At 34.5% G+C, this 19970-nt stretch overlaps 1 protein-coding gene across 2 annotated transcripts in view; it reads right to left on the bottom strand.

Moving 5' to 3' along the window:
- The window catches only part of PTPRK (protein tyrosine phosphatase, receptor type, K), a 618790-nt gene that overhangs the window by 115865 nt on the left and 482955 nt on the right, over nucleotides 1-19970 (bottom strand). For both annotated transcript variants that reach the window (XM_010834647.1, XM_010834648.1), the window contains exons 8-11: nucleotides 12868-13170; nucleotides 4842-4951; nucleotides 3421-3622; nucleotides 598-703 (exon numbers count right to left, since the gene is read on the bottom strand). In XM_010834647.1, coding sequence (XP_010832949.1) covers nucleotides 598-703; nucleotides 3421-3622; nucleotides 4842-4951; nucleotides 12868-13170 — 721 coding nt within the window. The remainder of the gene's footprint in view (nucleotides 1-597; nucleotides 704-3420; nucleotides 3623-4841; nucleotides 4952-12867; nucleotides 13171-19970) is intronic.

Below are 19970 nucleotides of genomic sequence, written 5' to 3'. Positions count from 1 at the left end.
ATGCATTGGAGAAGGAAATGGCAACCCACTCCAGTGTTCTTGCCTGGAGAATCCCAGGGATGGGGGAGCCTGGTGGCTGCCGTCTATGGGGTCACACAGAGTCGGACACGACTGAAGTGACTTAGCATAGCATAGCATAGCAATCTATATTATTATTCAATCAATAATTTCACTCATGTGGAATTTATTCATAACAGATTTAATACAACGGACAGGGGTTATTTTCTCACTCTATTCTTGACAAATACCTTCAAAGCTCGTATACCACAGATACCAACAGAGGAAGGGAAACGAAATGGGGCTAGAGAAAGAAAAAATTCAAAGAACAATGCTCTTAAATCAAACAGTACAGAGAGGTGAATGGTTCAGTTCATGAATATCTCAAAATCCCCTTAGAATTTTACTCTTAAAAATCTCTTCATAGGTTTGACCAAAAAAACAAACAAACACAAACAAAACAAAAATAAAACCATTCTGATATGAGCTGTCAAATGAACTTCTCTTAAAGATGAACCACTATATTGGCTGCTGAATGGCTATGAGAAAACATCTGTTCTCCTGGCTGTTTTCCCTCTGACTACGGTTTTCCCCTCTTACCTGATAGGTGCACCTTTCGCCTGTGCTGGCCTCAACAAGACTGTTATCGTGGTGGCAGTTTCATTGAGAGAGGCATCAATTCCTTCGTAGTCAGGTAAAGTTGGAGCTGATAAATGATTAATGAGGGGGAAAGTTTCAATCAATAAACAAGAATATATCATAGTTCAAACTGAATAAATGATCCTGATCCAACCAGTCCATCCTAAAGGAAATAAGTCCTGAATTTTCATTGGAAGGACTGATGCTGAAGCTGAAGCTCCAATACTTTGGTCACCTGATGAGAAGAGCTGACTCATTTGAAAAGACCCTGATGCTGGGAAAGACTGAAGGTGGGAGGAGAAGGGGATGACAGAGGATGAGATAGTTGGATGGCATCGGTGATGGGCATGAGTTTGAGTAAACTCCAGGAGTTAGTCATGGACAGGGAGGCCTGGTGTGCTGCAGTCCATGGGGTCACAAAGTGTCGGACAGGCGACTGAGCGACTGAACTGAATGAAGGAAAAAATCAATTTAATGCTTAAAATTAAACTATACCTTAACAAATGCCACTGAATGTTAACTCTGAGAACCTAAAGCAGCAGAAGATAAGAAGACTTGTTAAATTTTAAATTATAATCTGCAACTTGTGACACACACTCCAAACATTTTATGAATATGTTTTAACTTCTAGGTTCCTGAGATCTTGAAACCAGCATTGATGGGATGGGAGGAAGGTGTTAATAGCATAGACTCTGGGGAGTTTCGGTAATGGAGTTGCACATGGAGATGTGGAGACAGAAATGGCAGGAAGTTAGGTAAAAGGCTGCCTGGGGAGGTGGTGCTGCTTCGACCTAGAGGTTGTGGAATGACCTAACATTGATCTTGATCACTTTCACCACTGTGGTCAGAATAGAGACATATCTAGAAAGTATGCTGAATGGAAATGAGCACTTTGGCTGTTAATTTCCAAGAATTAGTGCCCTCGTTGTCAGATTCTTAAAAAGAAGAAATCTAAATTTTTTCAAAATATTTGATAATTTTGGGGGGTAAGGAGGCTTCCTAATCCTGAACTGGGTGAATAACCTTAAATGGCTTTTGATCATTTCCATGCAGAAAGACGTTTAAGGGAGGATATGACCAGTGAAATATGTACATTACCAGAAAAACTATGAACAAATGGTATCTAATAAAAAGTTTAAAGTATTGCATTCACTCATTGAACATTTACTGAATACTTACTATGTGTTAAACTTTACAAGAAGTGCTATAAATATAGAAGTAAATGAAGCATGGTTTTTGACATTTATAGAGTTAAAAGTAGGTATTCAGATTTATCAAGAGTGACAGTCTCATAAACGCCAAAAAATTATAGAAGAATTTAGGTGACCAAAATAGGAGACAGTTAGACAGTGGTTCTCAGACTAGGGAGATCAGAAACTTCTGGAGAGCTCTTAAAATAAAAATGCAGAATGCTATCCCATTTGTCTACCGTTTCTGATTCAGAAAGTCTGGGGAGGGACCTGATAATGTACATTTCTAGGACATTTTAATTTGAAGTTGATGCTGGGGGACCACACTCTTCTAAACTAGTGCTGGGAACCTGGAAGATAAAACAGAGAGGACTTCACTATTTAGGCAGTGCTTAAGCTGAATATTAAAAGAAGAGTAAAAGCTCATCAGAAAGAGAGAACATGGGAAAAATATACCAGAGATAAAAAAACAGAATATATGAAGATACCATTATGTGAAAGGACACGGACAATATAATAGTTTGCTGTGACTGGAACTTTGGATTTATGGATAGGAATGAAAGTGAAGTCGCTCAGTCATGTCCGACTCTGCGATCCCGTGGACTGTAGCCCACCAGGCTCCTCTGTCCATGGGATTCTCCAGGCAAGAATACTGGAGTGGGGTGCTATCGCCTTCTCCAGGGGATCTTCCCAACCCAGGGATTGAACCCGGGTCTCCTGCATCGCAGGCAGACGCTTTACCCTCTGAGCCACCAGGGAAGCCCATGGATAGGAGAAAAGGATGAAGAGGGCCATAAAATGAAGTGCCACAAATGCTAATCATGTAAAAATATCATAGTAGGCATAATACAGTAAATATTATATATTAGATTTTGAAAAAAATTAAGAAAGAAATAAATGTTGTACAGAGATCAACAGAAAAACAAAAAAAACACAGGAGCAAGATAAGTCTAAAGGCAAGAGTGCTTCTTAGAAAGACATGTCAATGATAGCTTTAAATACAATCCAGATGGAGAGGTAGAGATGGTGACATGAGAAAGAGGCAAGTCATCCGGGAGTTATTTAGGAAGTAGAATAGACAGATTAAATAGGTACAAATGTATATGAGTATTATATTACATATGTGTGTATATCATGTGTGCACTATACATACACACACATATGCATAAATCATACTGAGAAGCATCATGCCTCCAATACCTCAATTTCACTCTAAATTGTTTTTAAATTGCTAAAGGATAGAATTACTAGACTCAAGGGATAAATTACTTTAAAAGTTCAAGTACACCTGGGAACCACACTAACCATAAATTTCATTAGCCTTAGCTTGATTATTATGTGTTCCCAAGATATAGTGATTGTAACCAAGTTTTAAAGTTCAAACCAAATATCCATGTACTGAATTGTTTTGCTCCATAGAATTATAATAAAAATGAACATGGAAGAACAAAAAGAATTTATAAACTTTTGATTTCAATCATGACTAACTATATTAAAGATTCAAAAAATGACATGAATTACACTCAGTGTATTTGTGATTCTTTAGGATATGCTATTACAAACCAATTCTGTTTGCACTTTATTCATTTCATACCTGAGATATTGGTGGTCACATTGATGGCTGTGGCTGGCCCAAAACCTTTGACAGTGCTGGCTCTTATGAAAAACTGGTAGGTGGTCCCAGGATGGAGATGCATGAAGACATGGTGTGTACTGTTCCATAAATTTGATACAGTCTGGGGAGGTCCAGCCACAGGAACTGCAGGATCAAATGATCTTATGCTGCTGTAACTGACCTGTTTTAAGAAATATTATTTCCTATTACATATCCAATACATATCATAATACATTCTAAAAAAAAAAACCCTTTAAATAAGATAGCACTCAAGGGCATCTGTGTGGAGTGAATCACATTTTTTTCCCCTTCTTTTCTTTCTCATTTTGATATGGTTATTTCACTGTTATTCTGTATCTATTATCTGTTTGTCTGTCCATCTCTATCTATTTATCTACAGATAAACCTAGAGTTATCTGACTGGATCAATATACATCTATTTTCTTCCATCAAAAGATAAATCAATATAATTAAATATGAATGTTGTTGTTCTTTTAGTCACTAAGTCGTGTCTGACTCTTTTGTGACCCCATGGACTGAAGCCCATCAGGATCCTCTGTCCACAGGATTTCCTAAGCAAGAATATCAGAGTGGGTTGCTATTTCTTTCTCCAGGGGATCTTCCTGACCCAGGGATTGAACCCGTGTCTCCTGAATTGGCAGGCGGATTCTTTACCACTGAGCCACCAGGGAAGCCATAAATATGAATACATATTAATAAAAAATCTTATGGTCATATATAATGTAATGCATGTGAAACACAAGAAATTCCCACCAAAACTGAATCAAGAAAAATACTTTGAATAGACCAATCACTAAAAGTGAAAAAAAGCAAAATTCTCCATTTTCATAATGCACTCTGTGGCCACTAAAACGTATTTTATACTGGAAACAACACTGAGTACCCAAGAACAGACCACATATCTGTGCAATTAAAAGGACATTTTATTTTCATCTTTTCACATGTACAAATAAGATAATGATTTATATTCAAAGTTGAGATGAAGCTCTGGAATAGAGAGGTTTATGATATATTTTGCTTTTCAGGTGTTTTCCCCTACCCTAAAAGCAACTTCATTCAATGGTTTTCCCTAACTCATAGTATGAAATATGAATTTCTTAATTTTGTAAAAATTTATTCTTTTTACAACCACCAGTAAGTCTGTTGGCAAATTCCATCCTACTTCTTTAAAACAATTTACTTAAGAATATGAAAAGTCTAGGTACCATATAATATTCATTTTGATACTTAGAGGAATTTATAAATTAAAACAGAGAAGAACTAATAGTGATTTTAATCCTCTAATTCTCATTTACTTCTTTTCCATTATTTCTCTGTAACATTTTCTTTGGTTCTCCCCTTCAATGCACATTTCATTAAACTTCCTATTCTCCCAGTACCTCATATTGAGTGATGATTCCATTTGGATCCAAAGGTTCTTTCCAGTTCAGGAAAATCTTATTTTCAAAAGAGGTTCCTTGAAGAGAATTGACTGGTACAGGGCCAGGCACTACATATAAATACATTATTGGTTATAAGGATCCTTATATAAGAAACATAAAAAAGTAAACATGTAAGCTGGATAAACAGGTTAAAAGTAAATAAAATAAATAAAAATGTGTCCCTAAGAAAAGAAGCTGTATGACAAGCTTTTACTATGTGGGAATACATATGAATTTAAAATAAATCTCTAAGCTTCTAATGCAGATTATGTACAACTGCAAAGTTATTTTTATTCAACAGAATTTTCTATCACCTCAGAGAGCTAAATAGTGTAGTCTAGTTCTCTCTGTTGTATCCCTCTAATAATGTGAAGGCTCATTTGTAATTTGTTTCAAGAACAGAGCTTGCCCTGAAAGATTTCCCTGAATGATTTTTTGAAGATTATTATAAGCCCCTAAAGTATCTCTATAAACAATGTTCATAAAATAATAAGTAATAATAATAATTAATGCTCCTTAGACTCAAAAGCCAAACCATACGGTACTGAATTAACATGCTCATTAATAGTCAGTCTTTCATAGCTACATTTATTACATTTCTATAATTTAAAAAAAAAGAGCATTATTGCAATGTATAAAAACCTCTTTTAGATGAATAGGTTCAAAATTGTTGCTTCAGTCTTTTAAATGAAATTCCCTTTTTCAAAGCAAAGAATCAAACCACTTTACAACATCAGACTTCTTTAGAACTCAACAATCAGCATAACTAGTTTTGAAGTGTCCCCAGGTATGACAAGACGTGAGAAACCATTCCAGGCCTTATTTGCAAATGTCATATAACTGACAATACCCGGTGGCAACAATGAATGATGTGTCAGCTTCTATTGACAAAATACAAAATCCTTTACTATTGTGTTTTTCCTTTTATGTATTTTATTTAAAGATTTAGTTGCTATTTATTTACATAAATATCCAGCATTTTTGTTCCCTTAATGTTTAAAAATATATCCTATCCATCCTACTTTGCTTGAAAGTATGCTTTCTCTTGAAAATATCAACCCAGTTTTTTAATTAATATTTTTCCTTAATCTAACATTTCAGTGAAACGTTACACATGAAACTTCACACATGACATTATCTAGAAATGTAGTTTCAGAGTCTACAGCAATTTTGTGAGGATGGAAATAAATTAAAAATCACTGGATCAAAGGGAATGCATTGCAATGTGGCCAGCAGCATCAAGAAATTCTGAATGATATGTCAAAGGAGTAAGATTTATTTCAATCCAGAAGGAGACAATGAATGATGTTATGACCTCTGGGACAGCCATCATAATTTGGCACATTAATAATGAATTCATGAAGGAAAAAACCCACAGTAAACAGAAAAGATGCCGGGACTAAACTCTACAAGATATGTTTATGCATCTAATAACCGAGGGCTTGGGGGAAAGTTAACCAAAGGCATCCACTCCTGTTCACTCCCAGGGCCACCACTGGCACATGCTATGCAGTTATCAAGGTAGAGGGGCTGTGATGGCCCCTGTGTGTAATCTGTGGCATCTGCTGAGGCTACCAAGGGCATCAGTTTGTTCTGCAAGAGAATATCTATTGTTTCTATTCCACCCAAATGAAATAAGCTTACAACTGTACCTTAAGGGAAAGCTTTTATTCACCTTTTCCCACCTCTCATAGAGGGTGGCTATTGGGAGGAGGGGGAGGGAAAGCCCCAGTTCGTGAGTAAATGTTTATTTGATGGTATTATAATTACTATAGGCATTCACCAAACATGATTTGACAACAACAACAACAAAAAAAACGAAATGGCATGGATGTGTCAAATTGTTCACAAATGGGGATCATTTTAAATGTTAGTAAATTCTGCATTGAACAGAGAACAGTAAAATTAGAAAGTAGCCTTCCCAGAATTGGTGTATTTTTCTGCTCTTCTTATACATGTACTACTCTGTCAACGGGATTCACTTCATACATTTACAGAAAAGTTTGTGAGAAGATGATTGCCGAGAGCGTTCTAATTACTGCCCTTGTACTGGGGCCAGTATGGTGAATGAGAGCAAGAATTACACAGAGGAGAACACACACATGAAACATGTAGGGAAAGGAGTGTGGGCACAGAGTACGTTCAATAATTTCTACATTTGAAGGAAGATAGTTCTACATACAAAAAACATCTATATGTACACATGATCTGTGCAAATACAACATGAAGTTACTAAGACCATCACCACTGCAGTCTTTATATTGCAGGAACTGTCACCTCACATTTCCACATCAACAACTTTTAATGGAAACAGAATGCTGACTTTTATTCCCCTGCTTGTAATTTATTTGGGAGCTGCTTCAGCTAAAAAAAATTTTTTCACATAAGAAAATCCTTTAAAATGTAATTCTCAAAGTGGAAGAGAGGAGAATGAAATGTGAGTGGGGTAGGCTAATATTAAATAAGCATAACAGCCTTTAAAATATAATAAATACACATTAAAAGAAAGCTTTATATTAGCCAAAAAATATTCCCAAACCAGGTTTTCCTGCAGGGTTAACTTAACAATATTGATTTTTATGAATGCAAGAATAAAAAATGAAAACAAAATCTCATACAAAAAATTCTACCTATGCATTAAAAAAAGCATACAATAAATTAAATATAACTTCTACTTTAGGGTTCTGGTGGGAAATCATTCTAGCTTTGCTCTCATGATTTATGGATGTCCCCAGAATTCTATTCATGAAATTATATTCTTTAACTAGATGACTGAAAATTTATTATTTTTCTATGTATATGGGGCAGCAATAATTTAGTAAGACTGACTTAATTAGATCATCACAACCCATCCATCTTCCAACAATAGATTGTGATTTAGATATTCTGTGCCCCCAATTCAGGAACATTGAAACACATCAAATACCCTATGTAGAAACTGGAGCTCTGATCTGAAGACTGAATTATTTGCAAATACTTCACAGAAAGCTTGAACTTCATCTAGTCTTACATATAAAGCAAAACTTAAAAAAAAAAAAAAAAACTTTATAGCAGAAGGAATTACTTTGCAACTCTACTACCATGAAATAATAATATACAACTCAATATCATTACAAATAATAAAAACATTCTTCAAAAGAGGTTAAAAGGAGGGTAAAAAATAATATTGAAATTAGGCTAAATAGTTCCATTTTACTTTTACAAAAATTTTTTTAGATAAAATAAATAGAATAGTCATGAGTTTGATCAACTTTAGGACATAACTTAAATTTCCATGGCAATTCTCTTCTTAACTAGTAATCTAGTCATATATGTATAAAAAATAAATTAAAAAATTGAATGCAATATGAAAAAGGAATTTAATAAGCCTTACAGCATTCTTTGGTTTGTGGAAAGAAAAGCAGACTAAAAACTCAAACCAAATAATACCATCAAAATAAATTATATTTTTAGAGAATGACTAAGTGAAGTGAAGTGTCAGTTGCTTAGTCATGTCCAATTCTTTGCGACCCCATGGACTGACTGTAGCCTGCAAGGATCCTCTGTCCATGGAATTCTCCAGGCAAGAATACTGGAGTGGGCTGCTATTTCATTCTCCAGGGGATCTTCCCCACTCAGGGATCTAACCCAGGTCTCCCACATCGCAGGCAGATTCCTTACTCTCTGAACACCCAGGGAAGTCCCTATGACTGACTAAAGAAGCATAAAACTTGTATAACGGAGACTTAATATCAATTAAGAAAATATATGTTTTTTTCACTTTTAAGTGTAGGCAATAAAACATGTGAGTACATTCTTTTTACTTAACTCAGAAGTTATAAAATGTATAGTCTACAATGAATAGGTGAGACCTAATCAAACTTAAAACCTTTTGTACAGCAAAGGAAACCATCGGCAAAACTAATTGATAGCTTGGAGAATGGACGAAAGTATTTGCAAACAATGCAAATGGCAAGGGGTTAATGTCCAAATATACAAACAGCCTGTACAACTGAATGTCAAAAAAACCAAACAACCCAGTCAGGAAATGGGCAGAAGACCTAAACAGACATTCTGCTGAAGAGGACATACCGATGACCAACTGGCACATGACATGATGCTCAGCATCCTAATTATGAGAGAAATGCAAATCAAACCCAAAAGGATGTATCACCTCACATGTGTCAGAATGGCCATCAGCAAAAGTTTACAAATACTAAATCTTGGCAAGGATGTGAAGAAAAGGGAATCCTCACACACTGTTGGTGGGAATGTAAACTGGTGTAGCCACTATGGAGAACAATATGGAGGTTCCTTAAAAAACTAAAAATAGAATAATCACATGATCCAGCAATCTCACTTCTGGTTATATATCCAGAAAAGACAAAACTCTAATTCAGAGATGCATGGATCCCAAGGTTCATAGCAGCACTATTTACAGTAGCCAAGATATGGAAACAAACTCAAGTACCCTTCAACAGACAACTGGCTTAAGGAAAGTGAGTGAGTGCTCAGTCGTGTCTGACTCTTTGCGATCCCAGGGACTGTAGCCCACCAGGCTCCTCTGTCCATGGAATTCTCCAGGCAAGAATACTGGAGTGGGTAGACATTCCCTTCTCAAAGAGATCTTTCTGACCCAGAGATTGAACCCGCATCTCCTGAGGCTCTTCCATCTGCAGGTGAATTCTTTACCACTGATTCATCTGACTTAAGCAGGTGTGGTATAAACATACACATACACACGTAAATATACGTACAACGAAATATTACTCAATCATAAAAAGAATGAAATATTGTCATTTACAGCAACATGGATGGATTTATAGAATACTTCAATTAGTGAAGTCAGACACAGAAAGACATATACTATATGGTATCACTTACACGTGGAATCTAAAAACAGCACAAATGAATCTATATACAAACAGAAAGAGTCTTAGTTATTAACGGGGAGATGGAGGGAGGGAGAGACAAAGTAAGAGTATGGGATTAATGGGTACAGACTACTATACATAAAATAGATAAGCAGCAAGAATCTACTGCATAGCACAGGGAATTATATTCAGTATTTTACAATGAACTGGCTCCAAACTGGGAAACGAAAATGTTAAGGCTGTATATTGTCATCCTGCTTATTTAAATTATATGCAGAGTGCGTCATGTGAAAAACTGGGCTGGATGAAGTGCAAGCTGGAATCAAGTTTGCAGGGAGAAATATCAATAACCTCAGATATGCAGATGGCACCACCTTTATGGCAGAAAGCAAAGAGGAACTAAAGTGCCTCTTGATGAAAGTGAAAGAGGAGAGTGAAAAACTTGGCTTCAAACTCAACATTCAAAAAATGAACTTTATGGAATCTGTCCCATCACTTCGTGGCATATACATAGGGAAACAATGGAAACAATGACAGACTATTTTCTTGGGCTCCAAAATCATCACAGATGGTGACTGCAACCATGAAATTAGAAGACACTTGCTCCTTGGAAGGAAAGTTATAACCAACCTAGACAGCATATTAAAAAGCAGAGATATTACTTTGCCAACAAAAGACCATCTAGTCAAAGCTATGGTTTTTCCAGTAGTCATGTATGGATGTGAGAGTTGGGCCATAAAGAAAGCTGAGTGCTGAAGAATTGATGCTTTTTTTAAAAATTTTATTTAATTTTTAAACTTTACATAATTGTATTAGTTTTGCCAAATATCAAAATGAATCCACCACAGGTACACATGTGTTAGAATTGATGCTTTTAAACTGTGGTATCGGAGAAGACTCTAGAGAGTCCCTTGGAAAGCAAGGATATCCAACCAGTCAATCAAAATCAGTCCTGGATATTCATTGGAAGGACTGATGCTGAAGCTGAAACTCCAATACTTTGGCCACATGATATGAAGAACGGAATCTCTGGAAAAGACCCTGATGCTGGGAAAGATTGAAGGCTGGAGGAGAAGGGGATGACAGAGGATGAGATGGTAGGATGACATCACCAACTCAATGGACATGAGTTTGAGCAAGCTCCTGGAATTAGTGATGGACAGGAAAACGTGGCGTGCTGCAGTCCATGGGATCACAAAGAGCTGGACATGATTGAGCGACCGAACTGATCTTTAACTATGCTCTAGGGCATCTTCCTGAGCCAGGCAATGAACCCTGGTCTCCCACATTGCAGGCACATTTTTTACCATCTGAGCTATCAGGGAAGCTACCAAATAAAATATAATGGGATATAATGTTAAAAAACAATCTGAATCACATTGCTGTACACCTGAAACTAACAAAATATGGTAAACAAACTTTACTTAATCTCTAGTGTAATCAGACATAGTATTATTGCATTTTATGAAATGAGATAGACATTTTTTCAGAGCTTTTGAATCCATGCTTAGACTTCCCATTTTGATTCTCTACCTATGAAACAGCTACACTCAACCATTCTTTCTTTCATAAGCATATGTGTTGTATGTGTGTTGTGGGGGAGGCAATACAAATGTTTATGTGTTTATATGTTAGAATAGGGTTTGTTCTTTATAATATAGTTAATGTTTTGATTAAGTGCAAGTTCAAACATGAATCTGTGAATTATTTCAGGTGAATCTGTTCTATTATTTCAAAAATGACAAAAGCACATTTATCATGAATAAGTCTTTGAAATTTTAGGAATATGTATAATTTTAGGACAAGATTGTTTCCTTGAAAATCTGAGTGAGCTAAATGAAGTTTAAAGGCTTTTGCTTCCCTTTATTTCAACAAAAACAGCAAAACAATACAAGATCATTTTCATTTTTCAGAGTGAAAATGTTTAAAGTAATAAGGAGAATTTCTAGAAATTTTGGTATTATTGACCTATTTTATGGCAATCTCATACTTGTAGGCATCAAAATATACATCTGAGACTAAAGTTCAGAATCTGGGGAAATTGGGAACACTAGGGTATGAAATACATCCTGTTTTCTGAAACCCAAATAAAAATGTAGCCATCCTAACAAGCTATTCAAGGAACATTTTAGAACAGGATGGACCCTTAGAGATCATCTAATTTGAACTTTTCATATAGAGCTGAGAAGTAGAGAATTAGAGGGGTGAAAGGACTTAGTAAGGTTACATGTGTTATTTGAGCCAGGATTGAAAACTCACGTTCCTGACTCCCAATTCAGGTTTGCCTCAATTCACTATATAGCATACTTTTTTTCCTTCTTGCATACTTTCATTCATAAAAGGAAGGTTTGAAAATGAAATGTCTTACTTTGGAAGCATATAGTGTTTTTATTATATTGCTTTTGTCTAAGATACATTTTTTAAAATAGACAATTGTATTCATACTCATATTAATGACATGCTATAGTAAAAGTGTGTATAATTCATAATATTAATATAAATGTTTCTTCCTAGTATTTAATAATTTAGAAGTAATACACACAGAAGTTGGGCAAATTATAATTCAATTGCTTGGGTGGTAATAAATAAAAGATGATAGCTTGCCAATATCTGATACAGACCTTTATTCAGACTTAAAAATATAAACTTTGACTTTCTTTTATATTTATAATTAAATAAAACTATCTAAAAATGAATATAACAGGTAAACAATATTGCTTTCAAATCTAAAGGAAATGAAAACTATTACTATTGGTCTGTAAAATGCAAAAAACTAAATTTTTAGTTAAGGGCATTTCCCCAATAGGTAATCGATATGGTGCCACAAACAATAAAAATTATTTTTGAACATTTAATATAATCTATATTTAGACTTTTAGTACAGTTGTCAATTTTCTAACACCGTATAAAGACAAAACAGTAAAGGAAGAGTTCATCTAGTATTTGATGCTACTGTGAAGAATATTAAGGTTTTTGTTTAAGACCAACTATTTTCAAAGTTAACCCTGTTAAGAGTATTTAGCAGATTTTAGGATCCACTTCAATTTTGGGAACTCTAGGCAAAACTGTAAGAGTGTGCATAATCCTGTGATATAATCTCCCCTTTAAAAAGTAAAGAAGTATGACCATACCATCCTCATCAGTTTGAATAATCGTCTCTTCACTCTCCTTCCTGCCTTCTGGATTTGTTAGGATCATCTTGAGGCTGACATTTGTATAAGGTGGCAGATGGTTCACAACATGCTGAGGGGCTTTGGGGTCCATGTCCAAGCAGTCTGCCTTGCTCTCATTGTGACCACGGAAGTAATGGTAGCAGATAGTGACATTAAAAGTGTGGCACCGAGTGATGTTGTAACCCAAGGATTCCCAGTCCACAGCGATGCGTCTTGCTTGTATTTCAGCAATCTTTAAAGTCTTTGGGGTTCGCATAGGTTCTGAAAAATTAATCAGATATGCAGATGGCTGTCAGCTTTACCATGAATCATCTTGAAAAAGTATAACACTGCACATAACACAACATGTGTGAACCTAGGACAGTTGGAAAGTCATTGTTTATTGTTTCTTTATTTACTCATGATCTTATTTTATTTGGGGGGCCACGCCATGTGGCACATGGAATCTTAGGTCCCCAACCAAGGGTTGAACCTGTTGAACCTGTAACCCCTGCAGTGGAAGAGCAGAGTTTTAACTTTGACCACCAGGGAAGTTCCTCATGATTTTGTTCTTGAAGGTTTCTTTCAGGGGTATGATTTACCAATGCAAAAAGAAAAGGAAAAAAATGTAAAAGGTCCATAGTCCATAGTTCTCAGGAACATGGTAGAAAAATAAAAACCTGAAAATGTGGCCATGACACTTTTATAGTTGTTTCTATTGTTACTGCCCTGTTCCCCATCTTTTGTCATTATTGAACAAGTGAATTAGCTAATACATCATAATGGATAAGAGTCAACATGTTCTGCTCTATGATTTATCATGTCACCAAGCTATGCTGTATACTAATTAGTCTAATTGTATCACTAAACTACCATTTACAAGAATGACGCAGATATTAATTAACATTTATTATTTCAGTAATGATGTTGTTCATCAAAGCAGAAAAATATCTGAGAAAAATTGCAAGAACACATGTGGATATTCACACTGTCATCTATCCTTTTTGATCTCTTTTTGTCTTTCTCTAGGAAACACTCAGGTTTGACAATCCATAGAGTGTCACCCAAACCAAACTGGGAGGTGAATTTCCATTCAACTGGAAAATTCTGGCAGAGCTAAACACTCTGAAGACTTGAGTCCATCCATCACTGCTTCCCAAGTGTATACTTTTCTCATGCAAGACTAACTTTAATCGTCTAACTTAATAAAAATAATTGCTCTATGAAAGTCATGGCCATGGCAAAGTCTACATACTAAACAAACAAATACACACCAAAACTTTAATACATTGATTTGACAAAGAGATCAAAGTCAAGGTGAAGGTCACGGCTTTGTTGGTGCCTCTGTTAACTCATTAGGGATTGTTAGTTAGTGCTCTTGCAAAATAGAAATGAGTAGGAAAAAAGCAAAGAAAAATAATAAAAAATCCAAAAAGTCCAACATGAGTGTTTTTATAAATTTTCATTTTTTAAGATTAAAATCTTAGTTGTGTAAAAATAATCAGCATAGTGCACAGATGGCAAGCCTAAATTACACTCTGGTGGCCATTTAATTTAAAACCATAAGACTATATATATATATACATATATATATACACACAAATATACATATAAACTTTTGATAGAATTCAAAGTTTAGGATTTAAATTCTGTCTGCTGATCTTCTGACTGTTTACAATATCCAGTCTCCCTATTTTATCACTTTTGCTTCAGTGTTTCTCTTTAGCATGTTAAATAGGCTAGAACAAAGACCTGGTTTTTAATCATTAAAAAAAAAGTCTCTTTATATGTCTACCGCTATGTTACCGTTTTTCCTGCCAGGCACAAGAGTGAGATGATGACACTTTCATTTCCATCTAGTTAGACTGAAAACACAGTCTTTGGCACCACTGTCCACAAACTGGCCAGGCACTCATACATAGGATCATCCAAAATTTCCCAGATAAATTGTGATATTGTTGTAACAATCACATGAAACTGAATGACCCTGTTGCAGTTAGTCCATAGTTTATTTGAAAAGTATACAGAATGAAAAGTAAGATTTTTCCAGAAAATACCTGGCATATATAATGAAAATATCTCATACAGCAATAAGAGATAATACCAATAAGTATTTATTTCTCAGTTTTAATTTTTTAGGTCTAGTAGCTATATACTTTTTTTTCATATACCCCTCATTTTGAATCTGACATTTTATCCTTTACAAATTTCTCTTTCTCCAAGTGATCACTCACTCTCACACACCTTTTCATTTTATTTCACTATTCAATTTGCCCTTACCCTGCATTCCAATACAACTTTAAAAGACTAAGAAAAGCATAAGAGAAGTTGAAGAAGATACAAATGAAGGATATTCAATGCTCATGGATTGGAAAAATCAATATTGCTAAAATGGCCATACTACCAAAGTGATCTACAGAGTCAATTTTCACCTCTATCAAAATTCCAATGGCATTTTTTTTTTCAAAAAAATAAAACAAATAATACTAAAATTTGTATGGGGCCACACTCACACACACAAACCCAAATAGCCAAAGCAATCTTGAGAAAGAACAAAGCTGGAGGCAACATGATCCCTGATTTCAAACTATATTACAAAGTTATAACAATTAAAACAGTATGATACTTGTATTAAAACAGAAACATAAATCAAAGAAACAATAGAGAGCATAGAAATATATGCATACATATCTGGTCAACTAACTTATGACAAAGGAGTCAAGAATATACAATGGAGAAAGAACTATCTCTTCATTAAATGATGTTGGGAAAATTAGTCATATGCAAAAGAATGAAACACGACCACTCTTTTATGCCATATTCAAAAATTAATCAAAATGAACTAAATATATGACAGTAAGACCTGAAACCATAAAACTTTTAGGAAAAAATCATAGGCAGTAAGCTTTTTGACACAGGTTCTGGGCAATGATTTTTTTGAATCTGACACCAAAAACAAAGGCAACAAAAGCAAAAAAAAAAAAAAAGTGAGACTACATCAAACTTAAAAAACTGAAAAAGTAACCACCTCAAGGGGAGAAATTATTCACAAATCATATATCTGATAAGTAGTTAACATCCAAAATACATAAATAACTCCTATAATTCAAAAGATAAAAAAAAAAGATTAAAAAATAGCCAGAACATCCAAATAGATATTTTCCAAAGAAGACATTCAGATGGTCAACTTGTACATGAAACCATGTTCAATATCATTAATCATCAGGGAGATACAAACCAAAAGTACAATAAGATATCACCTCATATGTATCAGAATGGCTGTTATCAAAAAGACAAGAAACAGGAAGTGTTGCTGAGGATGTTGACAACAGGGACGCATTGTGCACTGTTGGGAGTGTAAATTGGTGCAGCCACTATAGAAAATAGCATTAAAGTTCCTCAAACAATTAAAAATAGAACTACCAAATGATTTAGCAATTCCAATTCTGGGTATGTACCTGAAGAAAATAAAAACATTAACTCAAAAAGATATATGCATCCCCATGTTCAGTGCAGCTATCTTACAAGGAAACAACTCAAGTATCCATCATGGGATGAATATGTAAAGAAAATATATTTCCTATATATTTATGCATATATATGCAAATATGCATATGTATAATAGAACACTACTAAGCCACGAAAAAGAACGAAACCTTGGCTTTTGCAACAACATGGATAGATTTCCAGGGTATTATGCTAAGTGAAATAAATCAGACAGCGAAAAACAAATACCACATAATGTCTCTAACATGTGCGGTCTTAAAAACAAAAATGAAAAATAACTCCCCCAAAAGATCATAGATTAGTTACAGAGAACAGATTGACATTTGCCAAAAGCAGTGAATGAGGTGTCAGAGAAATGAGTTAAAGGGGTATAAATATATTAAAAAATACAATGAAATAAAACTTTAAAAGGAATCTGTTTTACAGATGTATGACACAACTTCTTTGGTAGGAGAGGAAGAAATTTTTACCTAACTAACTTTGGCAATGAGTAGAAACTATAAGGCCAATAAACGCCACCCCCCCCCCCAAAAACAAAGAGCAAAAAACAAAAAAAGCAGATAATCATAGGAATGGTTTAAAGGTTACACAAGACTTTAGGGTGTAGTCATCATAGAGAGACCATGTTTCTGAACAGCCAATTTAGATGCATATATGCATCCTTTTTAAAAAAGAAAGAAATAATAAAGCGTATATATGAGTATGAAAAAGTAGACATGCAAAATGGTAAAAAATAAAAACTACTTAATACGTCATAGACTAAAATTTTCCTGTTATATTACTGACTACATATTAACATTTTTCCCCCAAGATAATCATAAAATAATTTTAAAAATTAATTTCTCTATTTATAAACTTAAATATCTACAAAAATAAATAGAAATTTCCTTCTCCTAACTAATCTCATTATATCCAATTTCTTTTGCCTTCTGGCTTCCCTTATTCAACCACTTTATGGAGTACTGAAAATAGGAAATGTACGTGCTATTCGAGGTCTGCTCAGCTGCTGCAACTAGCTGACTGCCTATTAGAACTGCTTCACATTCTGAAGAGCCCTAGAGCAAGTCAGAGTTTGCAGGAGCCTGGCATTTCTCTAGGCATGGAAGAGCAAGAAGAGATGCAAATGTGTGCGCACTGAAGGACTCACTGTCAAAAGCAGAAATAACTCACTCCTCCCCACATTTTATTCTATTTCAATTTTTTAATTTTTAAAATAAAAGTACATCCAGACAATCTTAAAGACACAACTTTACATACTCAATTATTCATTTTTAAGAATTGAACAAAGACATATTTATTATGTAATATGTAAAAAAATACAGAGTTCACGTTGAGAATTTTGTTTTGGTCTACTTAAATGCTGCTTACTTTGACACTAATATAAATTAGATTTTAAAACTCTAAGTCAAAATCTGGAAAAGGTAGGTTAACAAATCCTATACATATGTGCAAAAACCACAATCATAATACCAGTAGTGAATACTTTATTAACTGGTATAAAAAGTGAAAATTTGTGAAAAGAAATACCTTTCTAATAAGCAAAGAATCTTTCTACATGGTAAATATGGTATTTAAAATCTATATTTTTCACAATGACTTGAATAAATGCTGCAAAACAAATTGTTACTACTAACATAGTGACTTAAAATGTAATTTTACTCTAACCCAGGGCAATATTCAGAAACCCACATACAACAAAGTAAACACACACACACACATACAGAAGCACATCTAAAGTCAAAACTCAATTACTTTGAGCTCTAAGGCATCTGCAATAACTCAGAGGAAGTCACTCTCTAATTAAACTTTTTCTTAATTGACATATTCTTTATTTTTTCCAGTTTTTATTGAAGTTGGACATTCTGAGCTATATTTACATACATGTTATATATGTGCTCACGTGTGTACATTTATGTATACATACACATATACATGTATTAACACATGCACATACATATACACATAAAACAGGCACTCTGCCATGCAACAACTCTGAAGTCTGTTAACTCTGACATGGTTTGACAACCATGTGTACATAGGTTTTTTAAAAACATCAGAATATAAACAGTAGAGACGTGATAATGTTCTACTACTATGAAATCCATTCAAAGTAAATTCTATCAGAGAATTTGACAATGAAATTACATAAATTTCTCACCCTGATCCATTATTCTTATGGCTTATCAATAATAGCATTTATTTCTGAGATATGAATGCATAAATAAAAATGTTAACCTTTAAAATTGAAACAATTAATTTTTATAGAATAAATGGAAGCAGGATATTGCTCAGGACTCAATATGTTACTTGGAGAAGGAAATGGCAACCCACTCCAGTGTTCTCGCCTGGAGAATCCCATGGACAGAGAAGCCTGGTAGGCTGCAGTCCGTGGGGTCGCACAGAGTCGGACACGACTGAAGCGACTTGGCGGCGGCGGTGGCGCTATGTTGCATAAAGCTGAGCATAAGTGCTTTTTAAAGGATTAAGTAATTTAAAGAAATGAGTTTGTGTGGTGAATGGTATGTAGAGACATCACAGTAGCTAATATTTATAACAATCATCACTGGTCACCACAATGATGATAAAACAATGGGGATCCCACTTATTAATGCATTATCTGTTCAGTGTTTTGAAATTTACTAAACGTTCTTTCTTCTTTCCAATTTTTAACTTTCTACTTTCAAATTTCTATTATGTATTCCATACATGTTCTCTCTCTCTCATTTTGCTTTTCTAGCAAAATGAAATTTGGGAAAGAAACAAGGATTTGATAAAAGTTGTGGAGCAAAATTTTGGCAGAAACTTGGGAAGAAATATAGGAAGGTAGTGATCTTCAGGAAGCAAAGGATCATATTAAAATATTTTGAACAAGCCATCCATTTATTATGAAACAAAAAATGGGTTGCCTACTATGTAAGTATATGATACAAGACACTGTGGAGGATTCTGAAGTGAATAAAACAATAATAGACTTCAAGGAGCCTAACACTTATTTAGTAAAGGTGATAAACTAAGAAAAAGATAAAGCGTTGAAACAATATGATAGAAATGTATGTGAATGGAATAAGATACTACAGGAATTTAAGAAAGAAAAACCTTCCACCTGTCAAATGGAAGAGACATTTGGATTAGGTCTCAATGAATAATGCAAGAAGATCTATAGACTAGCTTGGATAAATAATACAAATGAAGAGGAAATAAGATGCATAAATATGTAGAGGAAACTGGAAAAATATGCAATCCCATTTGGTTGCTATACAAGTTATCTAATAGGAGATTATATAGGAAATATTTATTGAAAACAGATTAGAAAAATTTTGAATGTCATGACAAAAAGTAACCTCATCTATACCTAATAAATAGTAACAGAGCAGGAAATTAACACAGTGAACTAGTTGCTTTAGAAAAATAAAGTTGGGGGTTGGGTCAATGGTGCCGTCAATGGAAGTGGAGATATCCAAACACTGCAATGTGTTAGTGGAGAGCAAGAGGCCACGAAGTGTGACTTCAGTAGACTATGGTTTTCTTTATCTTTTCTGCCAAATGTTGATCAGCTAGGGTTACCAACTTTTCCC

This window comes from Bison bison, unplaced genomic scaffold (genome assembly GCF_000754665.1).
Source record: "Bison bison bison isolate TAMUID 2011002044 unplaced genomic scaffold, Bison_UMD1.0 scf7180017864035, whole genome shotgun sequence".
Classification (NCBI taxonomy): Eukaryota; Metazoa; Chordata; class Mammalia; order Artiodactyla; family Bovidae; genus Bison; species Bison bison.
Note: the sequence above shows the minus strand (reverse complement) of the source record. Positions and strands in the feature narration are given on the sequence as shown.